Below are 20,363 nucleotides of genomic sequence, written 5' to 3'. Positions count from 1 at the left end.
CCTTGTGTACAGGCGCATCCCCCCTGTTGTTCTAACTGATAGCTCGTGGAATGTAAATAGCGCCCTTCGTACCAGGCAGATGGAGCGAAATTGAGCAGAAAAACACCCCACCCTTCAGCTTGCCGAAGCTTGTGGAAAAACACAGAACAGTGCCTTACGCACCGAACCAGACTCGACAAAATGGAGTCGTGAACCAAAATGGAAGCGAAGGCCAATGAAAGCAGAGGCCAATGGTCCACACTCTGCACCACTGTTTACCTTGCACGTAGTGCTGCCACATGCACGTAGTGCATGTAGCAATACACACTCCCACACACCCATTACAATATAAAACACACACCTACATCACCCACAAACCCTTACGACCACAATTGCGACTGAAGGCCAGAGAGAGACAGCACAGAATAGAGTACACCATCACACAGAGGCAAATCACAACATCACCCACACAATATCCATGCACAAAACACCACACACCACACACCACCACACTCACCACACTCTACAACACATACACCACCCCACACCTCATCCACACCACCCCATGGCACCCCAAAGACACCCCAGGTTTTCTGACGCAGAACTCAGGGTCATGGTGGAGGAAATAGTTCGGGTAGAGCCCCAGCTCTTCGGGACACAGGTGCAGCACACCACCATTGCCAGGAAGATGGAGCTATGGCAAAGAATAGTGGACAGGGTCAACGCTGTGGGACAGCATCCACGAAATCGGGACGATAACAGGAAGCAGTGGAACGACCTACGGGGAAAGGTGCGTTCCATGGTATCAAGGCACAACATCGCGGTGCAGAAGACTGGCGGCGGACTCCCACCTACTCCCCCAGAATTTACAGCATGGGAAGAGCAAGTCTTGCACATCCTGCATCCTGAGGGCCTCGCAGGAGTAGCTGGAGGAATGGACTCTGGTAAGTCAAATCTTCACTACTTCATTCCCCCCACCCCACCTGCATGCCAAATCATACCCCCACCCTCACCCCCACCCCATCACACCAACTCCTTGCAAATGGCTCACCATCACAACCCACCCATACCAAAACACCTAGCCCTGCATGCGTCCACAAAGCATGGACACCCATCACCAAAGCATGCCCACTGCACATACCCATCTCCCCCACAAGCCACCGTCACAACAGCCCCCACAAGGGAATGCCAGCACTGGGGTACACGGCCAACCACCCATTGCACACTATGGCACACACAGAAGCAATAACCATACTCCTATACCCCTGCAGGACCCGAACGCCACCATACCGCCCAGGAGGGTCCAGAAATGTCCATCCCACCCCCAGAAGAGGCCCCCAGTGATGACAGCAGCTCTGTCTCCCTGGACCCAGATGACCAGCCCGGCCCATCGGGGACCTTGGGACAGTCGGTTCCCCTCACACAGCCACAGGCCACAGCAGACCTACCCCCCTCTGGGAACACCAGCACAGCTCCCACCCAGCGGGCCCATGCCTCTGTCTCCAGGACACGTCAATCAGCGGTGTGTCCACCACTACAGGGCACCCAGGTTGACCCACCACCCGAACAACAGCAGGGACCTGGGGGCAGTGGTAGTGGGCACACGGTCCAGGGGACAGAGGCCCAGGGAAACAGGGGAACTGGGAGGGCTGCTGTGCGACAGGGGGGGGACAGGCCCAGGGAACCCACTCTCCACGAGGCCCTCTCCTCCATCATGGGAGCATACCACCACTCCCAGGAGACAATGGCTACGGTACTGGCCAGGTTCCAGGAGATCCAGGTACTGCAGGAGGAACAGTACATGGGGTTCAGGGAAGAACTCCGAGCCATTAGTTCCGCAATGGGGATCATCGTCGTGGCTCTTAACCAGATTGTCACCACATTGCGGGACCATGTGGCACCACAAAGGGCCCCTGTCACTAGCATGGACCAAGAACAGGCTACCACCTCCGCCGGCGCTAATGGACAGGAGGCCCCCACACAACAACAGGCCACCAGAACCCCACCTCCTGCAGAAGAAGAACCACCCCGCAAGCGCTACCTGAGATCTAGGAAGAAGACAGAGTAGGATGCCAAGACCCCCGCCAGCAAAGGATACCCCCTGATGTCATCCCACTGTCCCACATTGTCACCCTGTCCAACCTTGAACTGCCCCTGCTCCATCCTTCCACAGGCATATGGACAATGCACCTGTGAGACTGAAAATCTGGACTCTGCCATGGACATTACTCCACCATCACCCATCACCGATTTTCAAGCATGTCCCTAAATTTAGCACTTAAATAAAATCACTTATTGCACTAAAATTATCTTGACCCTGCTTGTATTTTGAACAAATGTATTAGACATAACGGTGCCAAAATGTTCAGTTACATTGTGATGACAACATACCACTGTCACACAGCTGTAGTCCATGGGCAAACAAAGCAGAGGTCACGCAGTGGGGCCCACATCTCTGAAAACGGAAGGGAAAGTCACAACTCAGTTAACATAAACTGGGGGGAAACTCAGACAGTAGAGAGGCAGGAGACTGTAAGTACATGTAAAATGGCGGTGTTGATTCGTACCTGTGTGTTATTGAAAATACTGTTGTATCAATGTGTCCCTGTTGTCTGTGTCGTCCCCGTCGTCTTCCTCCTCTTCACTCTCCACAGGCTACACAGCTGCCACAACACCACCCTCTGGACCATCCTCCTGCAGGAAAGGCACCTGCCGTCGCAAAGCCAGGTTGTGAAGCATACAGCAGGCCACGATGATCTGGCACACCTTCTTCGGTGAGTACATTAGGGATCCACCTGTCATATGCATGCACCTAAACCTGGCCTTCAGGAGGCCGAAGGTCCGCTCGATCACCCTCCTAGTCCGCCCATGGGCCTCATTGTACCGTTCCTCTGCCCTCGTCCAGGAATTCCTCACTAGTAGCCACGACAGGTTGGGGTAACCAGAGTCACCAATTAGCCACACACGGTGTCTCTGTAGCTGTTCCATCACATAAGGGATGCTGCTATTTCGCATGATGTACGCGTCATGCACTGACCCAGGGAACTTGGCATTTACATGGGAGATGTACTGGTCAGCCAAACAGACCACCTGGACATTCATAGAATGATAACTTTTTCTGTTCCTGTACACCTGTTCACTTTCACTGGGGGAACCAAAGCCACATGGGTCCCATCAATGGCACCAATGATGTTGGGAATATGTCCAAGGGCATAGAAATCACCCTTCACTGTAGCCAAATCGCCCACCTCAGGGAAAACAATGTAGCTCCGCATGTATTTCATCAGGGCAGACAACACTCTGGACAAAACCTTAGAAAACATAGGCTGAGACATCCCTGATGAAATGGCCACTGTTGTTTGGAATGATCCACTTGCCAAAACATGGAGTACTGACAGAACCTGCACCAGAGGGGGAATCCCTGTGGGTTGGCGAATGGGTGACATCAGGTCTGGCTCCAGCTGGGCACACAGTTCCTGTATAGTGGCTCGGTCAAGTCTGTATGTCAGTATGACATGTCTTCCATTGTCGACAGGTCCACCAGCGGTCTGTACACGGGAACATTCCTCCATCTCCCCGCAAGTCCCAGCGGACGGTGCCTAGGAAGGACAACATGGAGCACGTAGTCAAGCAAAAACCACAGGTATGTTCCCACAGCTTGCACAGTACACGATTCGCTATGCATTGAATGGCTTGTATGAGTGGCAATGCAAGGCCTAGGCCTGTGTGACGCAGTAGAAATTAAGCCATGTGGGCCCTTGAAATGGCGGCTGCCTGACCTGTGAAGTGTGACAATGGGATGTGAGGTCAATGCGCTGGCGTGGCACACCGTGGCGGTAGGCGGTCGAAGACCGCGGTGCAAAGCCGCATTGGTTAACATAGAACCCTATGGGTTTCAGGAGCCAATGACGAAGTGCGCCGGCGGTCGCGGTACGCACCGCCGTGGTACGCACCGCCGCGGGCGTGACCGCCATTTTCTATCAGCTTAATCACTCGAGACCTGATCATCCACAGGAGAGGACCTATACTGCAAGTGCTGCTGTGACCTCGGTCTGGAAGAGACAATGGCTGCTGCGACTGGGGAAAGGGCCCCTGCCTTCACTTCTGAAGAATTGGAGAAACTCATGGATGGGGTCCTCCCCCAGTATGCGCTACTCTACGGTCCTCCAGACCAACAGATTAGTACACTGGGACCATGCTTTGTGGGCAATGCCTGGGTTGAGTGGGGTGAATGAACGAAGGTGCGGAGGGGAGCGTATGAGGCATGCATCAAACGACAGATGAGAGCATGTGCCACATGGCAAGGGTGGGGATGGGGGGACACTCACATCGAGCATGCAGAAAATGTTGATATTTTATTTTCTCTCCCTGTACGTGTCACATAGGTCAGCGCCCATCAGAAAGTCGACATTTGGCGTGCCATCGCCAAGGACGTCCGGACCCTGGGGGTCCACAACAGACAGGGCACCCACTGCCGCAAGAGGTGGGAGGATATCCGCCGCGGGAGCAGAAAGACCGCAGAGGCTCTGCTGGGGATGGCCTCCCAACGTAGGAGGGGTGCCACTCGTCAATTGACCCCCTGATGTCTCGGATCCTGGCGGTGGCCTACCCAGATTTGGATGGGCGCGTGAGGACATCACAGCAGACACAAGGGGGTGAGTACAAGCACATTCTGCTATCTTAGCGCGCAGTGGAGGTGTCTGGGTGGGGGAGGAGGGATGTGGGTATCCCTAGGCCAGGGCGATTTCTGTAGGCTAGTCCCCTCCGTAAGGCATGGCCCTGTGCCCCCGCCCTCCACCTCTGTAGGGTGCCAAGTACAGCTATCCATGGCCTTGTGTCACCTATGTGTGCAGATGTCGTCCATTGGCTTGTAGGCCAAGTCTCACTGATTGAGTAGTGTACCCCAAGTGCACGGCGTAGTGCATGGGGCTTCTGTGTCTCTCCTCTCCACCAACTGTGTTGCCAATGCATGCACTCAACATGTCTTTATTTCTCCCCCCCCTTTTTTTGTCTGCTGTTCCTGTTCATGTGTGCATTAGCATCATCTGGCGGAGGAGAAGTGGCATTGGAGCACGAGGGAGCTGCATCTCACATGGCCCCGGAGGGCCATGCAACGGACTCTGATTTCACCAGTGAGACGGAGGGCGAGGGGGGCTCCACAACGGGGACACGTGGAGACATCAGCGACACCGACACGTCCTCGGAAGGGAGCTCCCTTGTGGTGGCGGCAACATCCGTGCCCACCGCAACAACAGGTACAGCCGCCACCCAGCGCACCAGCTCCGCCCTCCAAGCAGCCCCTCAGCGTTCGCCCGTGCCCGCTCGCACACCAAGGCGGGCATCTCCTTCGCCCCAGGCACCTCAGGCCCTGCCCCAGTTATCCCTGCTGCCCTCAGTGAGGAGGTCATTGACCTCCTCCGGACGCTCAGTGTTGGGCAGTCTACCCTTTTGAATGCCATCCAGGGGGTGGAAAGGGAGGTGCATCGGAGCAATGCATACCTGGAGGGCATTCATTCGGGTCAGGCTGCCCATCAGCGATCGTTCAACGCTCTGGCCTCAGCACTGAGGGCAGCCATTGTCCCTGTCTCCTGCCTCCCTCCTCCAACTCCCTCCACCCAGTCCCACTCCCCTGTTCCTCTGCCTATCCCAGACACACCTACAGACCAGCCTGCACACACCTCAACACCCAAGGTCAGCTCATCCAAACATAAACACCACACATCCCACAAGCATTCACACAAGCAACATCCACATGCAGACATGCCAACAGCCACTGCCTCCTCTGTGTCCCCCTCCTCCTCGTCTCCCTCCTCCCTCCCTTTGATGTCTCTACTCACACTTGCATGCACCACTTCATCAGCCACTACGTCCATCACCAGCACACCCACCAGAACACTCCGCACACGTGCAGTCACCACCCCAACTGCCATTTACACGTCCCCTGTGTCCTCTCCCAGTGTGTCTGTCACCCCCTCTTCCAAACCACACAAACGCAGGCAGCCACCCACCCAACAGCCATCCACCTCACGACAGCCTCCGTCACAAGCACCTGCACCCAACGACAGCACACTTGACTCTCCTACAACCACATCCTCTTCCTCCACTCCCATACTGCTGCACCTACCCTTCCCATTGCTCCTAAAAAGTTTTTCCTCTCCAAAATTAACCTCTTTCCATCACCTGACCCACTCCCTCCATCTCGTAAAAGTCCAATCAGCACCTCAGCCACCACAAGCCCTGGACCTACAAGGACCATAGTCCAGGGATATTGGAGTCCACCACCTTCGAGGGCAGCTACATCGGCCAGCAGCAAAGGGACAGCCAGCCCACCCCCTGGGAAAAAATCAAAAAAAGGCAAGGGCCGGTGCGAGAGGACAGAGACGGCAGCCTCCACAGGCACCACCCTGGCACCGTCAGGAAGTGGGGTGCCACCTGGCACATCTCCAAAGGGAGGCAAGGGACACAGAGGATCAGGCAAGGATGGCAAGGGCAGCACGGCCGACAAGTCCGGCAGCAGGCGAGCTGCCCAGGAGGGCCCCACCAGCCCCATTCCGGGGGTGAAGGAGTACACCCACGGGCACGGGACACCAGCACAGGAGGGCCCCGCAAGCGAGAAGTCGGATGGCGAGTGAACACCATATATTGGCCAGATCTGGTGCCCTGGAGACACATGTGAAGAACCGCTGAACAGGGCCCTTCAAGACAAGCACCGCTGAACAGGGCACCGCCGTCTCAAGAACCGCTGAACAGGGCCCTTCAAGACAAGCACCGCTGAACAGGGCACCGCCGTCTCAAGAACCGCTGAACAGGGCCCTTCAAGACAAGCACCGCTGAACAGGGCCCTTCAAGACAAGCACCGCTCTGCTGGGCCCTTCCTCTCAAGCACCGCTCCGCTGGGCACTTCCTCTCAAGCACCGCTCCGCTGGGCCCTTCAACTCAAGCACCGCTCCGCTGGGCCCTTCCTCTCAAGCACCGCTCCGCTGGGCACTTCCTCTCAAGCACCGCTCCGCTGGGCACTTCCTCTCAAGCACCGCTCTGCTGGGCCCTTCAACTCAAGCACCGCTCCGCTGGGCCCTTCCTCTAAAGCACCGCTCCGCTGGGCACTTCCTCTCAAGCACCGCTCCGCTGGGCCCTTCAACTCAAGCACCGCGCCGCTGGGCCCTTCCTCTCAAGCACCGCTCCGCTGGGCACTTCCTCTCAAGCACAGCTCCGCTGGGCCCTTCAACTCAAGCACCGCTCCGCTGGGCACCGCCGTCTCTGCACCGCTCCGCTGGGCCCTTCAACTCAAGCACCACTCCGCTGGGCACCGCTGTCTCTGCACCGCTCCGCTGGGCCCTTCAACTCAAGCACCGCTCCGCTGGGCCCTTCAACTCAAGCACCGCTCCGCCCTTCCTCTCAAGCTCCGCTCCGCTGGGCACTTCCTCTCAAGCACCGCTCCGCTGGGCCCTTCAACTCAAGCACCGCTCCGCTGGGCCCTTCCTCTCAAGCACCGCTCCGCTGGGCACTTCCTCTCAAGCACCGCTCCGCTGGGCCCTTCAACTCAAGCACCGCTCCGCTGGGCACCGCCGTCTCTGCACCGCTCCGCTGGGCCCTTCAACTCAAGCACCACTCCGCTGGGCACCGCTGTCTCTGCACCGCTCCACTGGGCCCTTCAACTCAAGCACCGCTCCGCTGGGCACCGCCGTCTCTGCACCGCTCCGCTGGGCCCTTCAACTCAAGCACCGCTCCGCTGGGCCCTTCAACTCAAGCACCGCTGACACATTGGCAGAAGGGGCAGGCCCGGATTAGTGTCGGACAGGGCTGCACGATACACTCTGGGCACCAAGACTCCTCCAGTATCGCTGGAGTCTGTCATCCACTTGTGAGACTGTGGCTTTGCACTCCCCAGGATGGCACAGTGGGCAAGCCACCCAATGTAGGGACTTGTGAGACTGTAGCTTTGCACTCCCCAGGATGGCACAGTGGGCAAGCCACCCACTGTAGGGACTTGTGAGACTGTGGCTTTGCACTCCCCAGGATGGCACAGTGGGCAAGCCACCCACTGTAGGGACTTGTGAGACTGTGGCTTTGCACTCCCCAGGATTGAACAGTGGGCAAGCCACCCACTGTAGGGACTTGTGAGACTGTGGCTTTGCACTCCCCAGGATGGCACAGTGGGCAAGCCACCCACTGTAGGGACTTGTGAGACTGTGGCTTTGCACTCCCCAGGATGGCACAGTCGGCAAGCCACCCACTGTAGGGACTTGAGAGACTGTGGCTTTGCACTCCCCAGGATGGCACAGTCGGCAAGCCACCCACTGTAGGGACTTGTGAGACTGTGGCTTTGCACTCCCCAGGATTGAACAGTGGGCAAGCCACCCACTGTAGGGACTTTTGAGACTGTGGCTTTGCACTCCCCAGGATGGCACAGTGGGCAAGCCACCCACTGTAGGGACTTGTGAGACTGTGGCTTTGCACTCCCCAGGATGGCACAGTGGGCAAGCCACCCACTGTAGGGACTTGAGAGACTGTGGCTTTGCACTCCCCAGGATGGCACAGTGGGCAAGCCACCCACTGTAGGGACTTGAGAGACTGTGGCTTTGCACTCCCCAGGATTGAACAGTGGGCATGGAGGCCCCTCGTGGATCTGGCGTTGTGGACTCATGTGGCTGAGGTGCCCCCCTTCCCTCCCCCCTGAGGTGCCTGTAGTTTTCCTATCTGATGCCCCTGCAGTGTTCTCTCCAATAGATTCGGGTCTCATGTGTGGGCTTTGCCCATGTGTTGAGGACCATTGGCCCACGTACAATGACAGAAAGCCAATTTTGACGGGACAATTTACATATGTGTATATAGTTATGGGATGTTCGACTTACTTATTTACTTAGCCTTACAATATATTTGAATTCCAATAACATATTATTTTGTCTTGGCATTCTTCCGGGGGGTTTGGGGGTGTCACTCTGAGTTGTTGCTCTGCATTGGTGTGTAGGTAGTTGGGTGGGGGGGTGTCGCGTATGTGTGTGCCCGTATTCTTTTCTCCTCCCCCCTCCCCTGTGTCGTAGGTGCAGTACTCACCGTTGTCTTCTGCGCCGGCGTTCGTGCTCCTGGTAGAGGAGCAGGTAGACAATTGCTGGTAGGATGTGTAGTTCTGGTTCCATGCTGTCCAGATTCCTCGTGGAGTGTGTAGGGTGAGCGTTTTCCCGTTCGTAGTCTGTTTACGCCGTGTTTTTATCGGCGGGGCTCCCGCCCCGGAAAAGGTGGCGGATTGGTGAGTTGTGATAGGGTGGGCGGTACATTGTCTGCCGCCTGTCTGTTGGCGGTGACCGCCGCGCTGTTTGTTTGTCCCGCCGTGGCGGTCGGAGTGTTAAAGTGGCGGTCTGTGTTGGCGGTTCCCGCCAGGGTCAGATTTCCATTTTTTTGGCCGCCTGCCTGTTTGCGGGTTGGCCGCCGCTTTAACACCGACCTCCAGGGTTGGAATGACCCCCATAGTGTATTTAGCCTTTAAAATGCAATAAATGTCTCTTTCAAGCACAAAGTTCCTGGTTGGCGTGCAAAATCTCCACAAAGAACCACAGAGGAGGAGATGCGTGGAAACAAAGGGGGTGTGCGTTGATTTCTCTGGCCGCACACGGCGATGCATCGTTTAGTTTTCACGCAGGGATGGCTGTGCATGGATTTCCGGTGCTCGGTTGTGGATCCTCTTCGGGTTGCGGGGTTTTCAGACGCCCCGGGAACGATGCGTGGATTTCCGGCTCTGACAGGGGCTGTGTCAATCCGGTGGGCGTTGCGTGGAAATTACTACCGCACAGCAGGTGCTGCGTCAATTCCTTTCTGGAAGTTGGGCTGCGTCGTTCTGGCTCGGCTATGCGTTGATCCAGTGGGCCGTGCGTCGAATTTCCGGGCGCTACGCTGGCGCTGCATCGATCTTCTCGTTGCGAAGTCAAGCTGTGTCGTTCCGGTTCGGCGTGCAGTGAATTTTTCACCGCGGTGCAGGCTGTGCGTCGTTTCTGGCATGCTGTGCGTTGATTTTTGCCGCACAAGGAGTCCTTCTTGTAGAGATGAAGTCTTTTTGGTCCTGAGACTTCAGGGAACATAAGAAAAGCTCTGTCCAGGCCCTTGGAGAGCACTTCTCACCACAGCCAGAGAGCAGCAAGGAAGCAGGGCAACAGCAAGGCAGCAGTCCTTCACAGAAAGCAGACAGGTGAGTCCTTTGGGGAGCCAGGCAGTTCTTCTCGGCAGGATGCAAGTTCTGGTTCAGGTTCTCTTCTCCAGGAAGTGTCTGAGTTGGTAGGGGCAGAGGCCCTGTTTAAATACCCAAATGTGCCTTTGAAGTGGGGGAGAATTCAAACAGTGGCTTAGAAGTGCACAAGGTCCCCTTTCAGTTCAGTCCTGTCTGCCAGAGTCCATGTGGCGTGCATACAAACAAGTGTGGAATGAGTTCAGGGTGTTTGTTGTAGGTGGCATTGTGAGGCCTCAACCGGAGTACATTAAAGCCTGTATTTGCTGGCACTCCTTTATGAAATGGGCAGCAGCTGAACAATTCGGCATACAGTTGGGCCTCAGTGAGTCTCGAGTTCACTTGAAATGGTCTGGGAGGGGAGGGATAAGATGGAAGGAATTGCTGCCTAGGCTGAAGGAGTTGCAAAAGAATTGTCATTGTCCTGATGTATTTAGTCTTGCATTTATGGGAAAATTACCTGATGGAGGCAAAAGGATTGGCACTTACGCAGAGTATCAATGAGGATTTGTTGGAAATTAAGAGGTTGTGGTCAGGCACAACAGTGGTGTGGGCGACTTTTGTGCGTAGGAGATGTTGGAGGAGTGCAAGGAAGCCATGTGCAATTGATAGGGCACGAAAAAGTGCACCAGGGACGTAAGGAAGTTTAATGTTTTTAGAACATGTTGTTTTAAATTTGAAGAAAAGCATTTCTTTTTTTTTTAAAGAGATGATAGTGTTTATTTGTCAGTTTTAGGGATGGACTTGTATTTGTTACAGTTTAGGTCCACTTTGTTCCAAAGCCCAGAATGACAAGGGGGAGGGGGGCAGAAAAACTCTATGGAGTTTTTCTTGTGGTGGCTAGTTTGGACAACATTGGAATGTTTACTAAATGGAAGTTAGACAGGTTTTTCTAGAGGCCTGGGGGCAGAGGGGAACTCCAACCCCCAGGATCCTGTTGTGCTGCTGCCCTCCCATCTCCACAGCAACGCGGACGCTTTTAAGCGTACCGCGCACCAAGCCGCGCGGGATGCATGCGGGCTGCGCCCGGGCGAAGCCCTGGCCAAGGGCGGGCCCATCAGCGCCCATCAGATACCGTCTGAGGCCAGGCTGGGCTCCCCCTCTGGGCCCTAAGGTATGGTCTTGGATTCTCTTTGCATTTATTTCTTCTAAAAGTATTACCTTCATTAGTGGAGTGGTTTTCATCCATAATGGGGAAGCGCAAGGCGAGGGGCAGCCCTGAATTGGGCCCTGCCAAACCAAAAATTCCAAAATCTAACAGTTACGCAACCTCACACAAATTGCGTATCCAAAGAGATCGACAAGTTGATAGAAGAAGTGGAATTGATCCTTAATTAAAAAGGAGAGAAATATACGGAAAGGGCTGAAATCGGGTACCCTAATCCCGTTTTTAACAGCTGGATCTCACACCACCTCTGACGTTCTATCTACTAGCACCCCTCCTCAGTCACGTGCTTCTCAAAGTCTCTTTCAAAATGCTAGTCCCCTTTTACATTCCGCATTTAATCTCAATTCTGAAGTCTTAAAAACCGATGCAATTATCCATGGGATTTCTTGCTCTAACCGTTTTTCCATACTGGAATCGCAAGACTTGGATATCCCCCAAAAGATTATTTCGGCACCACTGCTCCCTGAACGCGACCCCCCTAGTGAAGATCTATTAGAACTGGTGACTAGCCTAAAGAGTGAAGTAGGCGAGCTGAAACTTTTATTGTCTGAAATTCTCAACCTTCTTAAGAAGAACGACTTACCTCTCCCTCGTGAATCCAAGATAACTTAATTGTCAATTAACCATTCCTCTGCTCCCGGGCCTCTGCCAATTGGTCCCTCGCTAAATTCTGAGGATGCTTTAGGTTCCAAACAAGGGACTCATTGTAGTAGACCTGCTGCCCCCTTTTCCGAAAAGGCTACGTCTCCTCTTCACTATGTAAATTTGAACTGGGACACTACATTAGCACCCTGTCGGAGCCTTCACATGAATAACGATAACTGTATTTACATGTGCAATGTCCCTCCTCTTCCAAAAAAAATCACGGGAAGACAAATTTTCTCTTATGAACAAGGTTTCATATTGGATTCGCCATGCTAGAGGTTGTCGTTCAATTATCCATGCGGACATTGTATCGGCTGAATGTTTAAGCGGCTCATCCAGAGGGCGGGACACTATAAAACTTAATCTTACAAGCCCCCATCTGGTAACGGGCCTACTGCATATGGAAGCACGCATCCATATGAGGAAGGAACATGCTATCTTTCTTAGTGACAGTTGCCCCGTCCCGGGAAATATGAGGCCGAATCTTCCACCATGTACGACCATGTCTGCACCGATCAGTGTTACAGGACACCGTGTCTCCAACAAACCAACAATTGACTCAGCCACTATGTCTGAAATGGGTTCCGCTCCCAAAGGCATTAGTGCATGTGACAGGTTAATACATTTCGGAGTTGCAATGGGGGGGTCTAGTGAAAGGTGGCAACTTGAAAGGCTATAGGAAGCCAAGCATTGATTGAAATTGTATAGTTTCATTGGTTCAGTCTGGTGTGAACAGAGAACGGTAAAGTGTGAGTGACGGGGGAGGCTTTATGATGATTTATTAGGGGGGAGAGGAGGTGGATGGATAGGTTCTATATTGTATTAGTGAGGTCTGGGTTTGTATAGAATGTATGGCTAGTTGCCAAAGTTATTATTATTAGTTAAATTGCACCTGCTTCATAAAAGCGGCCTTTCTTACAACAAGCATGTCTCTAGAGTATTATTGAGCGCCATCCCACCCGATGGAGTCTTCGAGTGTTTGGTGTAAGCCGGCACCTTTCAGGTTTTTGGGAAGGTGGTGTGCCCTGGGGGATAGAGTGAGGCAGGATTGGTAGGTTTTAGTGAGAGGGTGGAGCGTTAGGGCCTAGATAGTGAAGAGCAGTGGAGAGGGCTAGTTTGAGCACCCAGGAGAAGCAGGGAACATTTTATTCCCACTCTCCTGCGGTGGGACCTGTTAAGTTTTTTTTTCTCATGTTGGTTGGTGGAACGTTCTTGTCAGAGCTAAGATATGCTGCTGGTGAGTAGGACGAGTGTTTTGAGGCAGCTTGTGCATTGTGAATGTTGTGGAAGGTGTTTAAGAATGTTGTTTGTTTGCCGTTGATGAGCAGGTGCATATTATGAAGCAGATAGTTAGGACAGTTTTGGAATGTTTACTGGACAGACGTTGGACAGGTTAGTACATTTCGGAGTTGCCATGGGGAGAGGAAGGGGCAATTTGAAAGGCTATAGGAAGCCAAGCATTGATTGACATGGTATAGTTTAATTGGTGAAGTCTGGTGTGAACAGAGAACGGTGAAGTGTGAGTGACGGGAGAGTATATGATGATTTATTAGGGCTGAGGGGAGATGGGTGGACAGGTTCTATATTGTATTAGTGGGGCCTGGGTTCGTATAGAATGTATGGCTAGTTGCCAAGGTTATTTTTATTAGTTGAATTGCACCTACCTCATTAAAGCATCATTTCCCACAAGCACATCTCTAGAGTGTTATTGAGCGCTATACCGCCCGATGCTCCCATGTCAAATGGGTGAAAAAACATCTTGTAACTTGCAACCTCTTGTGTCCTTTCATTGAACTAGAACAACATTTTGAGGGATATTCCAAAGAGTCTTGCACGGTAATCCACTCATATTAAGACGTATTCTTTAAAGATTTTAATTAAATCGACCCAAAATAATGCTAACAGAGCATGTAGTTGCAATACGTCAGTGCTCGAAAAGTTCATCAACCAGTTTTTTAAAGAATAATTTTTCATATACACATTCACACTTAAAACACAGTGGCTTCCTAGGACAGTATTTTCAAAATGGAATAGTGCATCTTAAATGAAAGAAATATTAAGGGGCTCATTCTAACCGCCAGGGCTAAAATGACGGGGGCACCGCCAACAGGCTGGCGGTGCCCCGCTGGGCATTCTGACCGCGGCGGTTCGGCCGTGGTCAGAAGTGGAAAACCGGCGGTCTCCCGCCGGTTTTCCGCTGCCCAAATGAATCCTCCATGGCGGCGCATACCGCCATCCTGTTCCTGGCGGTTCTCCCGCCAGGAACAGGATGGCGGTATGGGGTGTCGCGGGGCCCCTGGGGGCCCCTGCAGTGCCCATGCCAATGGCATGGGCACTGCAGGGGCCCCCGTAACGGGGCCCCAAAAAGAATTTCAGTGTCTGCTTTGCAGACACTGAAATTCGCGACGGGTGCAACTGCACCCGTCGCACCTTCCCACTCCGCCGGCTCAATTCTGAGCCGGCGTCCTCGTGGGAAGGTAGTTTTACACTGGGCTGGCGGGCGGCCTTTTGGCGGTCGCCCGCCAGCCCAGTGTAAAACACAGAATACCCGCAGCGGTCTAATGACCGCGGTGCGGTATTCTGGAGGGGGGAACTCTGGCGGGTGGCGGAGGGTGAGAATCACCCCCTAAGTGTTATATTAGGACATTCGAATCTATGTTTTGTTGAAACATATATTGCCAAACACACATGTGCCCTTCCTTTTGAAGAGTTTTTACTAGCAGATAGTTAAAAACATTCTAAGTCCAAAAAAGTGGGGTGCATTAATACATATACAAAAAATGTTGTTTCCTAAAATAAGGGTACAAACGTCACCATCGTGTGCTAGTCCATCATAGTTATCAAAATCCCATAAGTAAAACTGGACACATAAGCTCCAAAAACTTGGCAACTTGTTTTAATATATTTTTGAAAAGAAAGTTGTACATTATTTTAAATATTCCCACTATAGCCATGCAAAATGACAGGTTTACTGTACATTATACCCATTCAGCTGCCGACTGTCAAAGGAAATATGCCTGTGGCTTTAACTACATTGTTTAGAAATGTGCTTTTCTTCCTAACGAAATGTGCTGTCCTACTGTAGATGTGTGCCAAACTCTACTTTAGCCATGGATAGACCTGACTAAGCCATCTTTATGAAAGGTGATATTCTTATATATTTGTTTTATTTTTCTCGAGCCCTCTCTAATCGGAGACACAAAATATTGAACAAGTGCACATACAGACACAATGAGGGGGTCATAATTATAATATGTCTTCTCAAATAAATCCCTTCCAAATCCAGAGATATTTCAGACATTCTAAAACAAATACACCTGTATCTAAGAAACCCCGGCTAGATGCGTATTCAAAACTCATGTGATTTGACCTTCTGTGGTGGCATCATCAATTGCCATATGTAGTGATATCATCAGTGTCAACGTTCACATGAGGTAATTTTCGCTGATGTCACTGAAGGGAAAAAGAGTGTTTGAAGTCATTTCTGCTACACCTGACAACTTCATTTGCTAGAATTCTAATATACTGTTGAGAAAAATAGACATTGTCATTTATAAACTCACAATCTATTTAGCTCCTCCTTCTGTTATTAATCTAATTACTATGTAGAATACCTGAGTAATGAACTGCTTTTTCAAACAAGGTAGGACACCTAAAATAAATATTCAATGCCTAACTGCAGCAAAGTGTTATAGGAATATGTCCCAAAACCGACAGACTATGTAAAAAATAAAAGTTGCATATTTTTATCCTCCCCACGGTGCATTAGCGTAGAATAAAAATAATTAAAAAGCAATAAACTGAGACCTGGAATTTAATCTTATGGAAATGGAGCACACATGCCAGCTGTTGTATAAATAATTCAAGGTAGAAACATTGTGTACAAAAAATCCACATATAACTAACTCTGTCCCAGACTGACCTGTTCTGCAAGAGGACTAACCTACAGGTCTCTCTAACACTGTATGTTAATGACTTGCATAAAGGGACATCTCCAAGTTAATTTAAAGGTCTGTACGCCTGCTCCACCCACTTTGCACAATATAGCCATGAGGATAATTGTCAAAGAAGGCGGTCAAATTACATCACAATATTTTGTCAGATGGACCCAATTCTATGCAGTAGAATAGATGGTCCTTCAGGGCCCATTTTTGTTCTCCATGTAAGTTTAGCTTTATATTTTACATGTTGCACGTTTAGGCTGACATTGCTTTTTAGCAATGACAATTTACACACTTTATGGTGGCACAGTATTATTCTAACAATACATTGTACATGCTTCTTGTTTTTAGTTAGCCTTTGTTTTAGACATGTAATCTGTACACTCTGTTCAAAGCTAAGAACATAAAACAAAATATCCTAGTGCTTGCATTGCCATTTCGGAGACAGCTTCTAATTTATATACATATCATTGTATCTGAGCTGTGCCTCTAACACAGTGTTGATTTGATTATATAAACGGGGCACTGTAGCTCATTCTTTCTATGAAAGAATACGATTGTTTCAATAAATGTTTGAACACCTTTATTTGTATCTTGCTTGTGTTTTCCCTGGGCATGCATGAGTAAAACATTGAAAAAGTAAGATATTTCCACAACTTCCTTGGGAGACAGAGTGTCATGTTCAAGGATGCTGAAATTATCTGGTGTCCTGTGAAGATTGGGGATTCAGGTGAGGCACGGTGAGCTAGCTAGAAATTGGGTTGGCAGCTTCTCATGATGTAGACGGATTCAGTCTTCTTGTCCTGAAGTTCGTTTTCCCTAATATCATATTATTGCAACAGAGCTGTGCCTCTAACAGAGTGTTGGTTTGATTATATAAACAGGGCACTGCAGCTCATTATCCCTATGCAAGAATACGATTGTTTCAATAAATGTTTGAACACACTTTATTTGTATCTTTCTTGTGTTTACCTTGGGCATGCATGTGTTAAACACTGAAAAAGGAAGATATTTCCAGCAATTCCTTGGGAAACAGTGTCATGTTCAAGGATCCTGAAATTATCTGGTGTCCTAAGAAGATAGGGGATCCAGGTGAGGCACGGTGAGCTAGCTAGAAATTGGGTTGACAGCTTCTGATGGTGTAGACGGACTCAGTCCTCTTGTCCTGAAGTTCATTTGCCCTAATACGCAGTCCTCCCTTTTTAGTGCGAACCAAATAATAATAATTTATCTTCTAAATGATTCTTGCAGAACTACACAGGTATAATGTAGGTTCAACAACTAATATTCAATTATAATGCTTATGAGAAATAATTTAATGTCAAGGGTATGAAAACTATTTGAGGAAACTAAGAAGATAAGGTAGCTGTGCTGCAGATGCAACAAAACCCTGCACCCAATTGAGACTCACTTTACTAGGGAATGTGTACAATTAGCACGATAAAGAAATAGACTACTAATCAAGCAAACTTTTGTCTTGGAGGTATCCACATTGCACATGAAACAAAAATAGTTTGGAATATTTAGTGAACACTGTGGGAGCCTTTGCAATCTCTAGAACTGAATACGAACTCAGGAAGTCAGGTGCAAACAAGGGAATTCAGATGAAATCTTTGAAATGATGTATAAACTTATGAAGCAAGGTGCAATTTTGGAAGTGAGTTGTAAACTACAGAATTAAGGTGCTATCTTCTGACGATGAGGACAACCTTTGGAAACATTGTGCAATCTTGGAAAACCAGGTGTAAACTTGGGATGCAGAGTGCCATCTTGAAACATAAGGTCCCATCTTGTGAATCAAAGAGGGGCTGCAGTTCTTTCCAAGTAACCATATGCTGCCAAGTATTCCTCTGAACGTTGGCAGAGTTTGATATTCGACCCATTGCTCGAGCTTGATAAGGCATATTCTGAACTGTTTGGCTGGTTATAGAGTGAGTCCCAGATCATCTCATTAAAGACAGAGGATGAGCCAAGGGGGAAAACAAGTATCTTAGGTACTCCTCACCAAACTCCCTCCTCAGCTGACTCCAGTGCTATAGCAATACATTTAGTCCTGGACTGTGAAACCATATATAATTTTTTTGCTATGGAAAAGTGGGCATTCTGCAGTTGTATAAATCAAAATGATACTTGATGTACCCAAAGCCATCTTTAAGCCTGAGAATCCATCTAAACAGGTTTGGTTCTAGTATTTGTTTGTTAAAAAAGGTTTTTGCCTCTTTGATGCTGTGATGCAGCGATAGGGCATGGTACCAACTGAGTAAGAAACTATGATGCTTATAAATGTCAATTCTGCAAGCTTTAATAAAGATGATTTAGTGCATTGTAGTGATGTATCTGTGAATCTCATTGACAGCACCAACATGACAACATCGTTCACAACTTTAATTAAATACCTCTCGAACCTATATGCAACAAAGAGATGTTTAAGCAGCACACTGCAATGTATACTGGCCATTGTTCATCAGACTACTAGGTTGATAGTCAAGAACCCTACAGGAATGGCTATAAGCTAGGATATGGCCAGCTAGCTGGGTGAAATGTGTCATGTGCAGCCCTTGCCTGGGTGGTTATATTCAAAATGTTATTGATAATCGCTCTTGAGTTACTACGGAAAAATGTGCGAGTTGTTCATTTTTAGACTTCATCATTCAGATAAACAATTCTTTTAATTCATCTTCCAGTCCCTCTGTCGCCATCGAGAATTCGCCCTCACAGCGTTCTGGACGATTCCAGTGCTGTCCGGATATCTACATGTAAGATCCCTATATAATGTTATTATGGCTTGATCTGTATAGTGTCTGACTGTATTTTGGAAATATGAAGGGTTTTTCATTAATGAAAAAGTGCATTTGTAGGCACTGTTACACCACTTTCAGAGTCGATGACCCTCTATACTAGGTAAATGGTGGTGTGATTTTACTGCCTGAGAATGTAGTGATCCCCTTTATTCATCTAGTTGCCCCTTCTATTGTGAAGAATTCTCTCGGGCACTTGTTGAATCCCCATGAATAATCATCTTTAATAGTGTCTAGTGTAGATTTGAACTGTACAGTGTAATTTGGGAACCTTTTGACACAACTTAATTTCTATAGAGTACCAGGCTGCTAAAAGCATGTACATGTATACTTGAGTAGCATTCCTGGGAAAAGAGCAATGAAAGATGCATGAGTAATGACACTCAGGGCTGTATTCCTGCTTCTCTTCTTCTGAGGGACCTCTTTTGGGGTACTAGAGGTGGAAAGGAGAGTAAAACAAACCCTTCACATCAATTAGCAGAGTAACCCGTTTGGTCACACAATAAATCCAGGAGGTGGAGTATAAAGTTTAAAAGTTTAATACAGATTCACAGCCAGGCGTATGTAAATGAATCTCAAGAACATGCTATATCAGTACAGAATCACCAAAGGTAAACTAAATCGTGGAATGAGGTTAAATCATATAAACATAAGGCATACTGGAATCTCAGTTGAAGCAATACAAAAGATGAGAAACAGAATCTGATGATCTGTTGATAAGCTGAAGTCATCTTGCCTAATCATTGGAGAAACTAAGTTAATCCAAGTACCCTAAACTAAGCTATAGGGAAATCCTAATTAAGTCTTAGGAAGTATAGCAAAGTGTCAGCATCACAGAAACCTCAGAAGAAGTTCTGATAAAGAGGTGGTGTATGGCATAAAGTCACACAAAGGAATAAAAGGTAGAGAGGTCTGTACCCCTCCAAGTCTCAAGGGAATCTGCCTTCGTCTAACTAGGTGAATACCAATTAAACCTACAGAACCTTCATGAAGGCTATGTCATCCACAAGAGCAGTTTTTCACTTTCCTTGCACTCTTGAAACTGCCAACTCCCATCGAACCTCACATCCCACAAATTGGACATCAGGATGTCCCTGAGTGTCTCTTAGTGTCTGGTACACAAACAGGAGTCTTTTCTTCTCAGTTTGTTAGCTCTGCTTTGTCCTTGCCAAAATATCCTCCTGTATCCCATTATCTTCAATACACACAACATGCCTTTCATTAACTGTAGACTCTTATGAATGCACCTGCAAGGATAGAATACTGCAACATGAGCAAAACTCCACATTGAACGTTAAGACATGTTTCAGGCTTTAGGTTATGCTAACTTAAGACATTAATGCTCATTCGAAAGACATGGTACAATTATTAATGGAAAAAAGAATTATAAATGAAACATGATTATATGTAGTTTCACCATAATACCATAATCAGTGTACACAAGTGTGTGTGTGTGTCTATATATATATATATATATATATATATATATATATATATATATATACAGGGAGTGCAGAATTATTAGGCAAATGAGTATTTTGACCACATCATCCTCTTTATGCATGTTGTCTTACTCCAAGCTGTATAGGCTCGAAAGCCTACTACCAATTAAGCAT

General features: G+C 49.2%; 1 protein-coding gene across 1 annotated transcript in view; it reads left to right on the top strand.

Moving 5' to 3' along the window:
* RAPGEF3 (Rap guanine nucleotide exchange factor 3) overlaps positions 1–20,363 on the top strand; it is a 1,225,478-nt gene that overhangs the window by 1,127,679 nt on the left and 77,436 nt on the right. Inside the window, exon 27 of the mRNA XM_069231039.1 lies at positions 18,634–18,705. Within this exon, the coding sequence (XP_069087140.1) occupies positions 18,634–18,705 (72 nt within the window). The remainder of the gene's footprint in view (positions 1–18,633; positions 18,706–20,363) is intronic.

Source organism: Pleurodeles waltl, chromosome 4_2, assembly GCF_031143425.1.
Source record: "Pleurodeles waltl isolate 20211129_DDA chromosome 4_2, aPleWal1.hap1.20221129, whole genome shotgun sequence".
Taxonomy (NCBI): Eukaryota; Metazoa; Chordata; class Amphibia; order Caudata; family Salamandridae; genus Pleurodeles; species Pleurodeles waltl.
This window is presented reverse-complemented; position numbering and strand designations above follow the sequence as displayed.